The 19,327-nt window shown below is 40.6% G+C and overlaps 1 protein-coding gene across 4 annotated transcripts in view; it reads right to left on the reverse strand.

The window, feature by feature from the left end:
- Positions 1-19,327, reverse strand: part of FMN1 (formin 1) — a 441,751-nt gene that overhangs the window by 101,914 nt on the left and 320,510 nt on the right. For all 4 annotated transcript variants that reach the window (XM_061157645.1, XM_061157643.1, XM_061157646.1 and 1 more), the window contains one exon: positions 27-119. In XM_061157645.1, the coding sequence (XP_061013628.1) occupies positions 27-119 (93 nt within the window). The remainder of the gene's footprint in view (positions 1-26; positions 120-19,327) is intronic.

Consider the following 19,327-nt stretch of genomic DNA (forward strand, 5'->3'; position numbering starts at 1 on the left):
GCATTTCAGAACGCCACATCTCCTACCTTTCTGGAAGAACTCTTCGAGCCTGTCCTTGAACGGTTGCAGATACTCCTTTGGCGACTCCTTACACACAACTGCCATCTGTTTCTCACTTGCTGTGAAGAGAAGGTGGCAGTGAGACTTCCCCAAGAACACAGATTTGCTGAACTCATGCTCTGTATTAAGTGTGAAATCCTTACCCATCACTATTTATCCAAATTACAGGGCAAAAAGCAAAAGCAAAAAATAAAAATAATTACTCATTCTATACCTTTCTTCAGGAACAGGGAAATGCATCACCTTCAACCTTTTTTAATTTTTTTAAAGAAATGCAGCAAAACTTCTGACTTTGCACAGGTGTAAAACTCTGCTGTTTGGTCTCTCGAAAAGAGAGGCAAAAGCAACATAAGGACTAGTCCTAGCAAATTAAGAGCCCAGATCCTCTTCAGCTTCATAGTTCAAAAGCTTAAAATAGATGTTGCAAAAATTCCCAGGTCTTGAACCACCATACAGCATAAGAAGCCAGGTTGGGGAGGATCAAACCTCTCTTCACTTTTGTTCACCTACCCTTCCCATTAATATTTTACTAAAACATGTGAAATCATTTTAAATATGATTTACTACAGACAGGATATCCAGAATTCACCATATGTTGTTTTTTGGTAATCAAGACCCCTCAGATAGTTTTCATTTGGTGACATGGAAACTACAATAACCGGTAACAAATTGTCACAAAAGGCAGTTAACTCAGGCAAAAGGCATTTTCCCAAAGTTTTGATATGTTTGTACATTGGCAGAAATGCACTGGGTAGAAAAAAAGCCTTCATTTTCCCCAAGCTAGAGCTGAGTCATGATTACTTTTGTCTGTTGATCACGGCCAGAAATTACTGACATGCCATTGTTCAAGAGAATATATTAAAGCACCAGATTTTCGCCATGAAGAAATCACTATAAATGGTTCAAAAAACAGAGAAAGGTATATTCTTGGAGGAATTTACAGAAGCACAAAGGAAGGTATTTTGGAAAAGTACGGTTAGAAAGAATGCCTTTATTTATGTCAGGAAATTAGTATACAAGAACTTGGCGTTTCCAAAACCAGCATCCCAGAATGTTTACTATGAACATGTGCGGTAATCCACAAGCACAACAGCCCTGAAACACAGGAAAGGCAAAAGAGGTCCTTCGAAATTAGTTACTTGACACTTTCTCTTACAATATTGCCACCTAGATTGCTGAAATCCTAGGTGACTCTGGGAGACGATCAGATTGTACTGTAGATGAAAGCATGATGGGAGGGAATTCTGTTCAGTTCAGCATTAGCTGCAATCTCAGGATCACCTCCAGGGATTCCCTCCTGGGATCATGAGGCTGATCATAGGGCACAAGGGCCTAAATGCAGGCTCTTCCCACTGACACTGTTATTTTCCAAAAGTTTTTAATAGAGTTTATTTTGAATATCTATGGTGAACTCTTCTGATAATCACTCTAGTGCTATCTAGGAAAACTTTGTCCTCTGGGATGCAAAGATTCATTTCTTTTTTTTTTTTTTTAATGTTCCATCTTATCTGGAACAAATACCTTAAAACCAATCAATCATTATTTCAAAACATTCCTCCCCCGACTCCTACATTTTCACCTTTATTTGTCAGTATGTCTGTCCTCTCCACAATACCTACTTAATAATTTTCTACTGTTGTATGATTTTCCTTTACCTCTTTGCTAGTTCTGTCCTATGAACCTAATACTCTACCCATGTTTCTCAAACGTATGTTAAATCAACATGTCCAAAATTCGTGGTGGTGGTTTACTCACTCAGTTGTGTCCAACTCTTGTGACCCCGTGGACTGTAGCCCACCAGGTTCTTCTGTCCATAGGATTTTCCAGGCAAGAATACTGGAGCGGGTTGCCATTTCCTTCTCCAGGGGATGTTCCTGACCCAGGGATCGAACCCGGGTTTCCTGCACTGCAGGCAGATTCTTCACCTACTGAGCTACCAGGGAAGTATGTCATTATATTTTATCCCAAGGGGGTCCTCCACTTCAGCCAGTTATTAGAGCAAGAAAAAGGAGAGTTGTCCTTTTCTCCTCTGTTTTTGTATTTCTCATAGGTTATCTAGTCATGTAACTCCTAAAAGCTTTATCAGTATGTGCATTCCTTTTTTTATTTTTACTGTGACCAAAATGATAAGTACCTCCCTTCCCATCACTATTCTATTATCAAAATAATGACTTTGGGCTAGAGCTATCAGAGAGAGAGGGAAGAGGTATAGTGTAGATTGAGCTGGAAGAGGTGAATGTATTGTTTTTGTTCTATTCTTTTTTGTGATAAGGGAGAGGAGATCAAAACTTAACTTCGAAACTTAAGTTTTCTGTGGTCTCTATGGATTAAAATGCAAGATCACCCACTGAAAACAAAAAGGCAAAGGGACAAAAAAAAGATGAAACTCTTAATGGATTCTTATTGCTCATTCAAATGAGTTCAAACTTCCAGGCTGAGATTTAAGGCCTTTCCCTTTTTCAGCTTTATTTTCCCATATATTTGACTAATGAGACCAAAATTACACAATGTTTCCAAATCATATCAACCAGTGTTGCCAGCTCCATGCCTCCACTCATGTGGTTCTTTGTTCATCCTGGTCTCACTCCCTACATACTTTCTAGTGCATTTGATAAAATCCTATTCATTCTAAAAAAGTTTTTCTAAGATGCCACCACTACCATAAAACCCTTCCATTCCAAAGTTTTTGAATATTTTGAACATCTATCTTCCAGAGAGCATTTATGTTTTACCTTTTATTATATTTGTCTATTTATATGAATCCCTGCAAAATCACCATGCAGGTTTCATTTACTCATCCCCAAACTTGTCCAAAGACCTCCATGCATCTGGCCAAAGCATCAGATATCCTGAACAAGATTCTTATGTGGAGGAAAGTGGAAAAAAATTTAGCAATTTTGACCCAGACTGAGTGGCTCTCCAGGGGTGTAATATGACCTCCTTGTCTCTTTACTTTTTCCTTCCTTCCTAGGGCTTTCCTGGTGACTCAGATGGTAAAGAATCTGCCTGTAATGTGGGAGACCCGGCTTCGATCACTGGGTCATGAATATCCCCTAGAAAAGTGAATGGGAACCCATTCCAGTATTCTTGCCTGGAGAATTCCATGGACAGAGGAGCCTGGCAGGCTACAGTCCATGGGGTTGCAAAGAGTCAGATGAGACTAACACTTTCACTCTCCTTCCTAGGTACATCAACAGGTCCCAGTCTCTTTATTCTGCAAACACTGTGACTGTCCCAAGCTGTTGTGAAAATGCTGAGTGTATTTTAAAGTATCCCCCAGGTGTTTTGAGAGAACAGCATCGAAACATGTATATTATCTAGGGTGAAACAGATCACCAGCCCAGGTTGGATGCATGAGACAAGTGCTCGGGCCTGGTGCACTGGGAAGACCCAGAGGGATCAGGTGGAGAGGGAGGTGGGAGCGGGGATCGGGATGGGGAATACATGTAAATCCATGGCTGATTCATGTCAATGTATGACAAAACCCACTACAATATTGTAAAGTAATTAGCCTCCAACTAATAAAAATAAATGGAAAAAAATAAATAAATAAAGTATCCCCCAAACATCTACCACTTCATGCTGGAAGGCACAGGAAAGTAGCAAAGATTATTCTCCTGAATGAATAGTTGTGACAGCAGACTAAGATGCAGGAGACTGATCAGACACACTTTGGAAGAGTTCTACTTTCAAGAATTGACATTTTCCAATGAACTTTTATGACCACATAAACTTTTCTGATAATACCAAACTATGATTCTGAAGCCATATTTATTCTCACAATATAAACTAGGAGAGGGTTTCAAATTTTGTAACTGGTCTTCTACTGTATTCATATTCCAGCAGTTTCATTTACAGAGAACTATGTTTCATGAACACAAATAATATACAGTGAGGCAGGCCTGCATTTTGGTAAAAGGACATAACTGAAGCCAGGACAGTAATTTCTTCAAGGTTATTTCTTGCTAGGCAAAGCAAAGGCCAAGGTAGAGCGTCTTGTCTCAATTACACAAACAAAACCTTTGTCTCTGCCTGAATTAAAAGGGTTGATCACTGTGGTTCTCCCTTTGTGCTGGCTGAGGTGACAGAGCCCATTGTGTCCACTAAACTCTCCAGATTGGCCAGGTAATGGTGTGGTAAAAGGCTGATGCTTGGATCCACACCTACCTAAGGACAGGTGGGTTGTGGCTTTTCCCATTTGCAAAATGGGGACCCCCTTACTCACAGGCAAGATAGCCTTTCCCTTCTCCAGGGGATCTTCCCAACCCAGGGATCAAACCCAGGTCTCTCGCATTGCAGGCAGATTCTTTACCAGCTGAGCCGCAAGGGAAGCCCAAGAATACTGGAGTGGGTAGCCTATTCCATTTCCAGCAGACCTTCCTGACCCAGGAATCAAACCAGGGTCTCCCGCATTACAGGCAGATTCTTTACCAACAGCTATCAGGGAAGCCCTACAGGCAAGATACATGAATTAAATGAGCCAATGCATGTAAAGTGGTTTGCAGAACGCCTGGCACTAGCAAGCGGCATCCAATATATTATCTGTCACTTTTATAACTTTGCAAAATTGGTTGGGAAACATGTCATAGGCAGAACAGCAAGAGTCATGGCTGGAGATTACGTACTACAAATTCTACACACTCTATTTATGAAAATACACCCAAGTACAAATCTCCTGTTTGGAACAAAGAGATAATGATTTTTATTCCCTTGCTCATGATCTACCACCCACTATGAGAATTCAAGGAAGAAACTCCTGGGGGAAAGATGAAGCAAAATGTGAAGTAAGTGTCTGGGGCCTCCGAGACTCATGGGTTTGAAATGAGAAACACTGAAACCAGTCCAAAGGACAGCAATCCCGGCTGGGCCCCGAGGTCCTCTTTGCACCCCAACGGGCACAGCCTCCCACGTGGCCTGTTAGAATTAAACTTTTCCACACGATCAAAGCACAGGGCTGCCCTCTGACTGTCTGAGTGCAGTGCCATATTCGATGGCCAGGCAGCTGGCCAGCTCCCACTTATTAATTTGGCTTATCCAGGAAGCATTCGAGCAGACAAACAGGAGACCTGAAGACTAATTAACGCTGACGCTGGAGAGTAGCAGTGCATAAAGGAGAGAGGTCCCTGACAAAGCCCCAATGTCATTAACTGTCCAACCAGGAGACACTTAGACAATATTGCTAGACCACCAAGGCTGCCTCACATAGGGCTGCGCTAGGCGTTCCAACATTAGAAGCCAAAGTCACCCAGGATTCTTTCTCTCTCTCTTCTTTTTCTATTAAATTTGACAGAATTAAAGAATATATTAACTCCTGAAGTTAGTTACTAATAGATCATTGTGAGAGATGAAATGTTGAAAGCATTCTCTAAAATACTTTATAATATCCTATCCATGCTCCATGCTCAAAGAACTACCTCAGAGAATTGCTAAAGCAATACAGAGAACTGAGACAGTATGAAAAACTATTAATATATGCCAATAAAATGGGCAACCAAGAAAAAAATAGACACATTTTTAGAAATGTATAATCTCCCAAGGTTGAATATATAATATATGTATATATTATATATAATAAAATTAGTGATACTAAATTGAGATACTAACTAAAGGTTAAGTACTTGTGAAGCATTTAAAATATAAAGTATAGCCAATACTTTATAATAACTATAAATGAGGTGTGATCTTTAAAAATTGTGGATCACTATGTTGTATACTCAAAGCTTATATACTATTGTACATCAAATATATCTCAATAAGAAAAAAAACTTAAAAAAATAGGTTAAGTGATTGTCAAGCATTTTAGAGGAAGGAAAGATATAGCTTTGAATGTTTTGAGATTTCAAATATTAGACTGTTAAGTTTCTAAGTGGTTTTCTGTTTTTTTTTGTTTGTTTGTTTTTTAACTTTTAAGAACAAGGAATAAAGCTTATTGAGTCACTTACAAAGCATGGGTAGGTTATAAGGACACAGAGGCAAGGTCGACATTATAATTCATCAAAATTTGATACATGTTTAATCATTTTAACAGATCAAATGTACACGGGCATTTTTAAGGAAAGTAGGATACACATTTTTTTCTGTATGAGTGAAGGACCTATGGTCTTTGTAACGAAGTCAGAATATATTTTCAGAGAAAAAGAAAGATGTATCAAGGCTTTGCTTTTTAAATCTGGGATTCCCTCTTTTTCCCCTCTCTGTTTACCTAATTTCTACTCATCCTCTCCTTGGATCTGGGCCAGTTCTACTTGTTCTTCAGTTTTGTAAGATCCCTAGCCTTTCCCTGAGCTCCATGCTCAAGGAACTAACTCAGAGAACTGCTAAAGCAACACCAAAACTGAGAGAGTATGAAAAACTACTAACATATAAAGTGGACAACTGAAAAGAAATGGACACGTTTTTATAAATGTATAATCTCCCAAGATTGAATCAGGAAGACAGAAAATATGAACAGGCCAATTACCAGTAATGAAGGTAAATCAGTAATAAAAAGTAATTCCTGACAAATCAAAGTCCAGGATCAGACAGCTTCACAGATGAATTCTACCAAACATTTAGAGAAGAGCTAACACCTATCCTTGTCTAACTATTCAAAAGAAAAATGCATAAAAAGGAATGCTTCTGGACTCATTCTATGAGGCCAGCATCATTCTGATATCAAAATCAGACAAAGACATAACATGCACACAAATTACAGGTCAAAATCACTGATGAATATAGATTAAAAAATCCTCAATAAAAAGTAGCAAACTGAATTCAACAATACATCAAAAAATTTCTTATGTAGACATCTAATGAATTTCTACACACTAACAATGAACTCTCAGAAAGAGAAATTTAAGGAAACAACTGCATTTATAATCACATTGGAAAAAAATAAAATATTTAAGGATAAACTTAACTAAGGAGGTAAAAGAACTATACTGGGAAAAACCATAAAACATTGAAAAAAGAAATTGAAGACAACACAAACAGATGGAAAGATAGACTGTTCATGGACTGGAAGAATTAATGATGTTAAAAATGATCACACTACCCAAGGCAATATACAAATTCAATGCAATTCCGATCAAAATACCCAGGGTATTTTTCACAGAACTAGAACAAATAATTTTAAAATTTGTATAGAAACAAAAATAGACCCCGAACAGCCAAAATAATCTTGAGAGAAGAACCAAGCTGCAGGAATCACGCTGTCTAACTGTACTACAGAGCTTTAGTAATCAAAATATTACAGTGCTGTCACAAAAACAGATCTATAGATCAATGGAACAGAACAGACGGCTGAGAAATAAGCCCATTAACTTATTGTCAGTTAATCTAAGACAAAGGAGGCAAGAGTATACAATGGAGAAAGGACAGTGTTTTCAAAAAAAAGTAGTGCTGGGAAAACAAGACAGCTACATGTAAAGAAATAAATTTGAATATTCTCTAACATCATATACAAAAATAGACTCAAAATGGATTAAAGACCTGACTATAAGACTGGAAACCATAAAACCCCTAAAAGAAAACATAGGCAGAACATTTCTTGACATAAATTGCAACTATATTTTTTTTGGATCTGTCTCCTAAAGCAAAGGCATTAAAAGCAAAAATAAACAAATGGGACCTAATTAAACTTAAAAGCTTTTGCAGAGCAAAGGAAACCATCAACAAAACAAAAGGACAACCTAATACATGGGAGAAAATATTTACAAATGATATGACTGATAAAGGGTTAACATCTATATGTATCTATCTATAGATACATATATAAACAACTCATACAACAACATCAAAAAACCCAAACAACTCAGTTTTAAAAATGGGCAGAAGACTTGAACAGACACTTTTTAAAAAAGAAATACAGATGGCCAACAGACATATGAAAAGACGCTCAATACTGTTAATCATCAGAGAAATGCAATTAAAACCACAATGAGACATCCTCCTCACACTTGGCAAAATGGCTATCATCAAAGAGATCACAGATTATAAATGTTGGTGATGATGTGGGAAAAAGGGAACCCTCATATTGTTGGTGAGAACGTAAATCAGTGCTGCCACTATGGACAACAGTATAGAGGCTCCTCAAAAATCTAAAAACAGAACTACCATATGACCCAGCAATCCACCCCTGGGCATTTATCAAAAAAAAAAAAAAAAAAAAACCAAAAAACCCAGAACACTAATTCTAAAAGATACATTCACCCCAATGTTCAAAGCAGCATTATTTATAATTGCCAAGATATGGAAGCAACCTAAGCGCCCAGCAACAGATGGATGAAGATGTAGTATACATACACAGTGATCTACTACACAGCCATAAAAAGAATAAAATTTTGAAATCCTGCCATTTGCAACAATATGGATGAAATTGGCGAGGGTTATGCTAAGTGAAATAAGTTAGATGGAGAAAGATAAATACTGTATGATATCATTAACATGTGGAATCTAAAAATATAAAACAATTTATTGAATATAACAAAAAAGAAACAGACTCACAGATATAGAGAACAAACTAGTGGTTACCAGTGTGGAGAGGGACGCAAGGGCTGGCAATATAGGAGTAGAAACTACTGTGTTTAAAAAAAATAAGCTACAAGGATATACACAGCGTACAACTTAGGGGATATAACCAATATTTTATAACAACTAGAGATGGAATATAACCTTTAAACATTGTGAATGTTGTATATCAACTTTGCATATCAACTATAGCTCAATAAAAAGAAAGTGATTTTAAAATAGAACTAAGAGACTAAAACAAATGTTTATGTTACATCAGTGAGGTTTATGTGAGAGATAAAGTCAGAGTTAGATTATAAAGAGCATAGACTGCTGGGTTAAGGAGTTTACTCTAAAGAAATTCATTCAATAAATATATCAATTCACCAAATAGTCACTGCATGCCAACTGTCTGCCACAAACTGTATTCAATACTAGGGATACATCAGTGAAAAAAAAAAAAGACTAAAATCTCTGCCTTCAGACATTGTAGTGAATAGAGCCCCAACAAAAATTTCTTAATGGGAATGGAACACAGTAATTATTGTTTCTCATAATTTGAACTGCATATAAACATGTGGGTTATTTACTTTAATGCTGCAAGGAGATCAAACCAGTCAATCCTAGTAAACAAATAGTTGTATTTAAGAGAAATACAAGCAAGGACCTGAAAGAATTTTGTTAACTTTTAACAAATGAAAACAAGAGCTTTGGCATATTTTTAATTGTGGAAGACAGCCGTATATATATATCTGTAATATATACAATACAGATAATTAATATATTAAAATATTTTCTCTTTGAACTACTCTTAATCTAAAGATACATTCACTTATTCTTAGTTTTCCTCACTCTTTATTGGCTTGGAAAGGCATTTAATACCTCTCTGATTCTTGGTTTCTGATATAAAAAATTCTTGAGGACTAAATGAGATGTACATGAAAAAGCATTTTGTATACTGAGCAGTAAAATGCTATTCAAACTATTCTTTATCCATTTAAAATACTCAAACAGTTCTAAGCCTAGTTAGAATACATACTGTACATGGCTTTATCCTTCTTATTTCTAGGAACAATGAAACAATAACAGCCCCACAAATTCTTTAAACAAGTTGACTTTCCTAATATTTATGTGTTTAGTAAACAACAAATCACTGTTATAAATAGTCTGATTTCTTTCACAGCCAAACCATCTTTAAAAAACTGCCCATACTCACTTTTTCTGTTTCTCATTCACCACTTAGTCCCAGACCCGCTGAAATTTACTTCACCCCCATTATGACAAGGGAAAGAACACCCTCAAGTTACCAGTGAATCCCCCCTATTGTCACAGTCTTAAAAAAAAATTTCACTGCCCAGCAGGATTCCACTCTGCCACCCATGTTCCCATCTTGAAATAATTTGTCCCTTGGCTCTGGGTATAGCATCCCTGACTTTCTTCCTACCTCAACTGCTCTGTCTCCTTTGCAGCCTCATCTTTCTACACTCAGCCATTAAATGTTCAAGTTTGTGAACATTTCCTCTTTTCTCATGTGGCGCTCTCTTGCCAGACAATATCTGCGTAAACATTTCAGTCCCATCTCTGGGACTGTAATTCCTGCGTGTACATGTCTATCCCATAGCTCCATCTATAGAGGAGCTCTGCAGTCCATTACTCTGACCAGACTGCTGAGACACCTTCTTAGCTGTTTCTCCCACACCCTTGCTTCCTCCAGATTTGTCCTTCACACTGGAGTCACAGTGATCTTCATAAAATGCACACCTTATTATGCCAATCCCCTGCTTAAACCCACCAGCTCTCAGAGACTGGCCACTGCCAGGCCCTGCATAGGCTGACTCTTGCCCCTCTCCAGCCTCACTCTTCCCCCGCCCCCACACCCTGTATTCCAGGCACAGTGGCCCTCTCTCCGTTCCTCAAACTTCATCAGTTCCTTCCCATTATCAGGGTGTATTTTTAGCCAGGGATATTTCCTCTAGGTTTCCCAGGTGGTGCTAGTGGTAAAGAACCCACCTGCCAATAGAGATTCAGATTTGGTCCCTGGGACAGGAAGATCCCTTTGAGGAGGGCATGGCAACCCACTCCAGTATTCTTGCCCGGAAATACCATGGAAAGGGGATTTTTAGGGGGCTACAAAGAGTCAGACATGACTGAAGCAACCTACCATGCATGAACCTATGTACGCGCTCTCCTCTATCTGGATAACCAGGGCCTGGTTAGTGGTTAGTTGTCATTTTCATCTCAGCACTAAGGGCACATCATTGGGATTTCTTTTTGACTCTCCACTCTATATGAATGAGGTCTTCTCCAATACACAATCTCATAGCATGGTGTACCTCCCCTTTGTAACTATAATTTTCATGATTATTTGGTTGTCTTCTCCATTAGGCAGAGGCAGTGTACTTTGTTATCTCCTTGGCACCTAATATAATGTCTAGTCTAAAAAAGACACTCAACGAGCATTTGCTAAATAAATGAATAAACTACCAACTACAAAATGAATATACTTGTATGCATGCAGTACAGTTTTATTAGTGCCCTGATAGAATCTGTCTCTAGTATAGACATATACAACCACACAAAAATACATCTAGAAATACACCTAGAAATACACATTATACATCTATGTATAATACACCTAGATAGATAGAGGCAGGGGCTAGGGAAAACACATGTAGACTGGATACCAAGTCATTTTCATTACTATTCACTTATTCAGATATGAGATATATGTTTTTTAAAAAACATCTCAAAAGCTAGATTCAGAATTCTTGGAAAGGGGATAGTCATTATTAGAAACAAGTCTTTGATACATTCTTGGAGTCAAACATCTCAGGATCTCCAGATGAGGCCTCAGGAACATTCTGGCTTCAGGGAAATGGGATGCTGTCTTTTGTAACAGAGGAAGAGGAGTTTGGATCTCTCTCAGAAGGAGAGATGGATGCAGACATTTATGGGCAGGAAGAGAATATAAGTGAATTGGAGAAGTCTGGCCTCTGGGGCATCCCCATAGCTTCAGGAGAGCCTCACTGATCTCACAGTGCTTGCAACTGTGAGTGAGTGTGGCTGTGAATAATGAAGAAGGAGCTCAATTTTCACAAAGTTTGGACCTAGTGCAGAGCAGACACCTCACAGGAAGGCAACCCTCCAATTCCTTGGCCTTCCAATCCTATGGACATCTTTGTTTTTCAACATGCATGCTAAGTTGCCTCAGTCATGTCTGACCCTTTGGAATCCTATGCACTGTACCCTGCCAAGCTCCTCTGTCCACAGGGTTTTCCAGACAAGAATACTGGAGTGGGTTGCCATTTCCTCCTCCAGGGGATCCTCCCCATCCAGGGATCAAACCTGGATCTCCAGAAATGCAGGCAGATTCTTTATGACTAAGCCACCTGGGAAGCCCCTTGATTTTCCACAGAGGTGGGATTTTAGAGTGGGCTGCACTTCAATCACAGGAGACAGGGTGGTTTCTAGCCCAAAGCATCTTTATGGGTTATACAAATACTCATACCTTCAAAATATTGAGTATCTGCACTTTTGTCATTGGTAAATGCTGGAGACAAACAGTTAACCAGACATACTGGGTGAGTGGTGGCTGCGCGGCGCTGGAGCAGCGAGTGGCCAAGAGGAGATACCCTATATCCTAGGTCAGTAGTGGCGGCCGTGAGGAGATACCCCTTGTCCAAGGTAAGGAGCAGTGGCTGCGCTTTGCTGGAGCAGCCATGAAGAGATACCATGTGGCCAAGGTAAGAGAAATCCCAGTAAGAGGGTAGCACTGAGAGAGGGCATCAGAGGGCAGACAGACTGAAACCACAATCACAGAAAACTAACCACTCTAATCACGTGGACCACAGCCTTGTCTAACTCAGTGAAACTAAGCCATGCCGTGTGGGGCCACCCAAGATGGACGGGTCAAGGTGGAGAGGTCTGACAGAATGTGGTCCACTGGAGAAGGGAGTGGCAAACCACTTCAGTATTCTTGCCTTGAGAACCCCATGAACAGAAAGAAAAGGCAAAAAGATACGACACTGAAAGATGAACTCCCCAGGTGGGTAGGTGCCCAACATGCTACTGGAGATCAGTGGAGAAATAACTCCAGAAAGAATGAAGAGACAGAGCCAAAGCAAAAACAACATCCAGTTGTTGGATGTGAATGGTGATAGAAGCAAAGTCCGATGCTATAAAGAGCAATATAGCATAGGAACCTGGAATGTTAGGTCCATGAATCAAGGCAAGTTCGAAGTGGTCAAACAGGAGATGGCAAGAGTGAACATTGACATTTTAGGAATCAGCGAACTAAGATGGACTGGAATGGGTGAATTTAACTCAGATGACCATTATATCTACTACTGTGGCAAGAATCCCTTAGAAGAAATGGAGTAGCCATCACAATCAAGAAAAGAGTCTGAAATGCAGTACTTGGATGTAATATCAAAAACAACAGAATGATCTCTGTTCCTTTCAAAGGCACACCATTCAATACCACAGTAATCCAAGTCTATGTCCCGACTAGCAATGCTGAAGAAGCCGAAGTTGAACGGTTCTATGAAGACCTACAAGACCATCTAGAACTAACACCCCAAAAAGATATCCTTTTCATTACAGGGGATTGGAATGCAAAAGTAGGAAATCAAGAAACACTTGTAATAACAGGCAAATTTGGCCTTTGAGTACAGAATGAAGCAGGGCAAAAGGAAATAGAGTTTTGCCAAGAGAACGCACTGGTCATAGCAAACACCCTCTTCCAACAACACAAGAGAAGACTCTACACATGGACATCACTAGATGGCCAACACTGAAATCAGACTGATTATACTCTTTGCAGCCAAAGATGGAGAAGCTCTACCCAGTCAGCAAAAACAAGACTGGGAGCTGCATGTGGCTCAGATCATGAACTCCTTATTGCCAAATTCAGATTTAAATTGAAGAAAGTGGGGAAAACCGCTAGTCCATTCGGGTATGACCTAAATCAAACCCCTTACGATTATACCTTAAAAGTGAGATATAGATTCAAGGGACTAGATCTGATAGACAGAGTGCCTGATGAACTATGGACAGAGGTTCATGACACTGTACAGGAGACAGGCATCAAGACCATCTCCAAGAAAAAAAGACATGCAAAAAAGCAAAATGGCTGTTTGAGGAGGCCTTACAAATAGCTGTGAAAAGAACAGAAGTGAAAGGCAAAGGAGAAAAGGAAAGATATAACCATTTGAATGCAGAGTTCCAAAGAATAGCAAGGAGAGATAGGAAAGCCTTCCCCAGTGATCAGTGCAAAGAAATAGAGGAAAGCAACAGAATGGGAAAGACTAGAGATCCCTTCAAGAAAATCAGAGATACCAAGGGAACATTTTATGCAAAGACGGGCTCAATAAAGGACAGAAATGGTATGGACGTAACAGAAGCAGAGGATATTAAGAAGAGGTGGCAAGAATACACAGAGGAACCGTACAAAAAAGATATTCACAACCCAGAAAATCACGATGGTGTGATCACTCACCAAGAGCCAGACATCCTGGAATGCAAAGTCAAGTGGGTCTTAGGAAGCATCACTATGAACAAAGCTAGTGGAGGTGATGGGAGTTCCAGTTGAGCTATTTCAAATCCTGAAAGATGATGCTGTGAAAGTGCTGCACTCAATATGTCAGCAAATTTGGAAAACTCAGCAGTGGCCACAGGACTGGAAAAGGTCAGTTTTCATTCCAATCCCAAAGAAAGGCAATGACAAAGACTGCTCAAACTACCGCACAATTGCACTCATCTCATATGCTAGTAAAGTAATGCTCAAAATTCTCCAAGCCAGGCTTCAGCAATATGTGAATGATGAACTTCCAGATGTTGAAGCTGGTTTTAGGAAAAGCAGAAGAACCAGAGATCAAACTGCCAACATCCACTGGATCATCGAAAAAGCAAGAGAGTTCCAGAAAAACGTCTATTTCTGCTTTATTGACTATGCCAAAGCCTTCAACTGTGTGGATCACAATAAACTGTGGAAAACTCTGAAAGAGATGGGCAAACCAGACCACCTGACCTGCCTCTTGAGAAATCTGCATGCAGGTCAGGAAGCAACAGTTAGAATTGGACATGGAACAACAGACTGGTTCCAGATAGGAAAAGGAGTACGTCAAGGCTGTATATTGTCAGCCTGCTTATTTAACTTATATGCAGAGTACATCATGAGAAATGCTGGGCTGGAAGAAGCACAAGCTGGAATCAAGATTGCCAGGAGAAATATCAATAACCTCAGGTATGCAGATGACACCACCCTTATGGCAGAAAGTGAAGAAGAACTAAAGAGCCTCTTGATGAAAGTGAAAGAGGAGAGTAAAAAAGTCGGCTTATAGCTCAACATTTAGAACTAAGATCATGGCATCCGGTCCCATCACTTCATGGCAAATAGATGGGGAAACAGTGGAAACAGTGGCTGACTTTATTTTTTGGGGCTCCAAAATCACTGCAGATGGTGACTACAGCCATGAAATTATAAGACATTTACTCCTTGGAAGGAAAGTTATGACCAACCTAGACAGCATTCTAAAAAGCAGAGACATTACTTTGTCAACAAAGGTGTGTGTAGTCAAGGCTATGGTTTTTCCAGTGGTCATGTATGGATGTGAGAGTTGGACTATAAGGAAAGTTGAATGCTGAAGAATTGATGCTTTTGAACAATGGTGTTCAAGAAGACTCTTGAGTCCCTTGGACTGCAAGGAGATCCAACCAGTCCATCCTAAAGGAGATCAGTCCTGGGTGTTCATTGGAAGGACTGATGTTGAAGTTGAAACTTCGATACTTTGGCCACCTCATGTGAAGAGCTGACTCATTTGAAAAGACCCTGATACTGGGACAGATTGAGGGCAGGAGGAGGAGAAGGGGACGGCAGAGGATGAGATGGCTGGATAGCATCACCGACTCAATGGACATGGGTTTGGGTGGACTCCAGGAATTGGTGATGGACAGGGAGGCCTGGTGTGCTGTGGTCCATGGGGTTGTGAAGAGTCGGACACAACTGAGCAACTGAACTGAATTGAATTGGGCATTTCAGGCCTTCCCAGTTGGCGCAGAGGTAGAGTATCTACCTGGCAATGCAGGAGATGCAAGAGGCATGGGTTTGATCCCTGAGTTGGGAGGATCCCCTGAAGTAGGAAATGGCAACCCACACCAGTATTCTTGCCTGGAATATCCCATGGACAGAGGGTCCAAGACCCACGGCAGGCTATAGTCCATGGGGTTGCAAAGAGTCGGACACAAATGAGCATGCACAAATGAGCAGTCATCTCTCCCTTAAAATTGTTCATAAGAGTCTAATAACATAGAGAGGCAAGGAAATCAACAAAGTGTAATACAGTAGAGTGTCATGGGACACTGGATAGGAGCCTCTAATTCAGATTGGAATTGAGAAGGAAATGGCAACCCACTCCAGTACTCTTGCCAAGAAAATCCCATGGACAGAGGAGCCTGGCTCCAGGCTACTGTCTATGGGGTCACAAAGAGTCAGACATGACTGAGCGACTTCAGTTTCACTTTTCAGTGGTAGCCAGGGAAGATTCTCAGAAAGAGGTAACTTATTAGTAGAATTGCAAAGGTCAAGGAGGAATAAGCCAGTCAGCCAAGGACAAGTCAGCCAGTCAGCCAAGGAGAATGAAGGAAGAGGGAAGTAGTTTCAGAAAGAGGAAATATGAGGAGTAAAATTAAGGTATTATGGAAATGCATGGATCTTTGGGGATAAGTTAGGGCTTCCCTGGTAGTTTAAACAGTAAAGAATTTGCCTGCAATTCAGGAGACCCAAGTTTGATCCCCAGGTCAGGAAGATCCCCTAGAGAAGGAAATGGCAACTCACTCCAGCATTCTTGCTTAGAGAATCCCATGGACAGAGGAACCTGACAGGCTACCATTCACGGGGTCACAAAGAGTCAAAGATGACTGAGTGATAATACTTTCACTTTCTTTGGGGATAAGTTAAATGGTAATGGGCTTCTCTGATAGCTCAGTTGGTAAAGAATCCACCTGCAATGCAGGAAACCCCAGTTCGATTCCTGGGTCAGGAAGATCCGCTGGAGAAGTGATAGACTACCTACTCCAGTATTCTTGGGCTTCCCTTGTGGCTCAGCTGGTAAAGAATCCACCTGCAGTGTGGGAAATCTGGGTTCAATCCCTGGGATGGGAATATTCTCTGGAGAAGTGAAAGGCTACCCACTTCAGTATTCTGACCTACAGAACTCAATATACTGTGTAGTCCAGGGGGTTGCAAAGAGTCGGACACGGCTGAGCAACTTTCACTTACATGGTAACAAGATGACTGAACCTCAGAGATGCAGATCTCCTCTCTCTCCTGGATCTCTAGTGTCCTGATTCAAAGCAACTGGACTCAAGGAACTGGGTTAAAAGGAATTGAAACTACATTGATTAGGAAAAGGAGAACAGAAAGTACCATAAAAGTAGGAGGCTTATAATTATATACAAAGAAGTCTCACTGTTAGGATGTTTGACTAGAGAACCTGACCAGAGTAACGGAGGGGGTGGTTAAGTCTGAGGAGAAAAGTCAACAGTGTGATTTAGGACATGTTAAGTTTGAGATGTCAATTACACACCCACATTATATACAACAGTCTGCAGTCCAGGCTATGTGGCTGGGATACAAATCACACCAGTGAGTCACAGGCATAACACTAGTATTTAAAACCATGGAAATAGTTGAATTGCTAGGCAAAAAACAGAAGAGGTTACAAGCAAGCGGTAGAGGAAAGGCCAGTAAAGGATGGAGAAGGAATCAAACAGGATGCGTGGAGCTTCTGGGCACTGGGCAGAGAAACCTTTCTGCCTACTCTAGCCTCCTTGACTTTCCCGGAGTGCCAAAGGGCAGATTTGGAACAGTGCTAATCCAGGAAGGGAAGGGAAGGGCAGCCAGGAAACAATAGTGCTGCCTTGGGGCAGGGTCCTGGTTCTTCCTCAAGGGATACACTTGGTGTTGGTGGTGGTTTAGTTGCTAAGCCGTGCCTGATTCTTGCGACCCCATGGGCTGAAGCCCACCAGGCTCCTCTGTCCATGGGATTTTCCAGGTAAGAATATTGGAGTGGAGTGCCATTTCCTTCTCCAGGGGATCTTCTGACCTAGGAATTGAACCCAGGTTTCCTGCATTGCAAGCAGATTTTTTTACCGACTGAGCTATGGAGGTAAGCCCATAAGGGCTATACATAATCTTTAAATTCTTTAAGATGGCAGCTTAAACTCCTCATACCAGAGAAGACCACCTGAGGCCAGGAACCAGAGAAGCTCATCAAGAAGAGCTGAGTGAGACCAGATTAGAAGAGTAAAGTCCCTGCACACACCTCAATCTTATTAGCAACCCCACCCTTGAACTGTTGCTATAAAGTGAAAGTGAAGTCACTCAGTCCTGTCCTCTTTGTGACCCCATGGACTGTATGTAGCCTACCAAGCTCCTCCGTCCATGGGATTCTCCAGGCAAGAATACTGGAGTGGGTTGCCATTTCCTTAACTCTTCATCAAATCCTCCTGGGTTGGGACATAGTTTTTTGGGGCATGAGGCCACTGTGTCCCCCTTTGCCTGGCAAAGCAATAAAGCTTTTCTTTTCTATTTCACCCAAAATCCAGTCTCTGAGATTTGATTTGGCACCAGTGTACAGAGCTTGAACTTTCAGCATCAAGAATGAGCAGGAAAGTAGAAAATCAGGAGTGGGGAGTCACAAGATACAAGAGGAAACCATTACTGCAAGAAAGAGCAGTTAACCCTGTGCAATGCTCTTGAAAACAGAGACGGGGCCACTGATTCTAGCAATAGGGAGGTCACTGGTCATCTCAAAAGCAGTTTTAGGGTATGGGGGGGCGGTGTGGAGGGCAGAAGCTAAATAGGAGAGGGGTGAAATCAGGGAAGACAGATTCTATAGCCATTTGTTTAAGAAGTTAAGCTAGAGAAAAAAAAAATAGCAAAATGAGGAAGATCCTTTCATCCAAGAAGATATTTTCTCAGGTCTACTCAGACCAGGAGTGGGTGCCCCTTTCCTCAGAGAAATGTTCTGTAAAAATAAACCCACCAGGAAGCTTGGGCTCAAGGGAATCCCATGATGCTGATTCACCTCACAGAGGGAGGCTGTCCAGATCAAATTCACCTTAACGTCCCATGATCACGAGTATTCTCCATGAGAAAAATTAAGCAGAAGTGAAAAGGCCAAGTGAGGACATGCCAACATGCTTTAGGACTTTTGGAAAGACTTGCAAAGCTGCGCCACCAGCTACAGCTTTTGCACGGAATTGTCTCAAGCACTATTCAAAGGTCCCTCCTATCAAACATCACAGCTGAGTCAGAATTTCCACTGTAATGATTATGTGGTTATAGACGCTGCCATGGCCTGTGAGACATTAGCATGAAAAATATTCATTAATCACCTACCCATGACTAGGCCTAAATATAGATGGATTGGGCATGCTTTGATTTATAGAGTGTTAAGTGATCCATTTGTTTGAAAACATCCCTTCCCGTGACCTTCATGAAAACTGCCATCATGAGAAGTCTTTCCTTGAACTAAAGATGCTAACTTCAGAAGAAATGCATATATATATTAGCTGAGAAAGCAAATACAATCAAACAAGAATTGATTAATATTAACAAGATACATTAATTTCTCAGAAGAGTTTGGAGAGGGTAGATTTCAAACAAGAGACAAGGAAGTCGTATTATAATGGAAGAAAAAGTCACCATCAGCAGGGCTCCATCTCTGAGTAGATGGTCTAATGGGAAGCCTCAGGCAGCAAACACGAAGTTTCTGAG

Source organism: Dama dama, chromosome 12 (genome assembly GCF_033118175.1).
Source record: "Dama dama isolate Ldn47 chromosome 12, ASM3311817v1, whole genome shotgun sequence".
Taxonomy (NCBI): domain Eukaryota; kingdom Metazoa; phylum Chordata; class Mammalia; order Artiodactyla; family Cervidae; genus Dama; species Dama dama.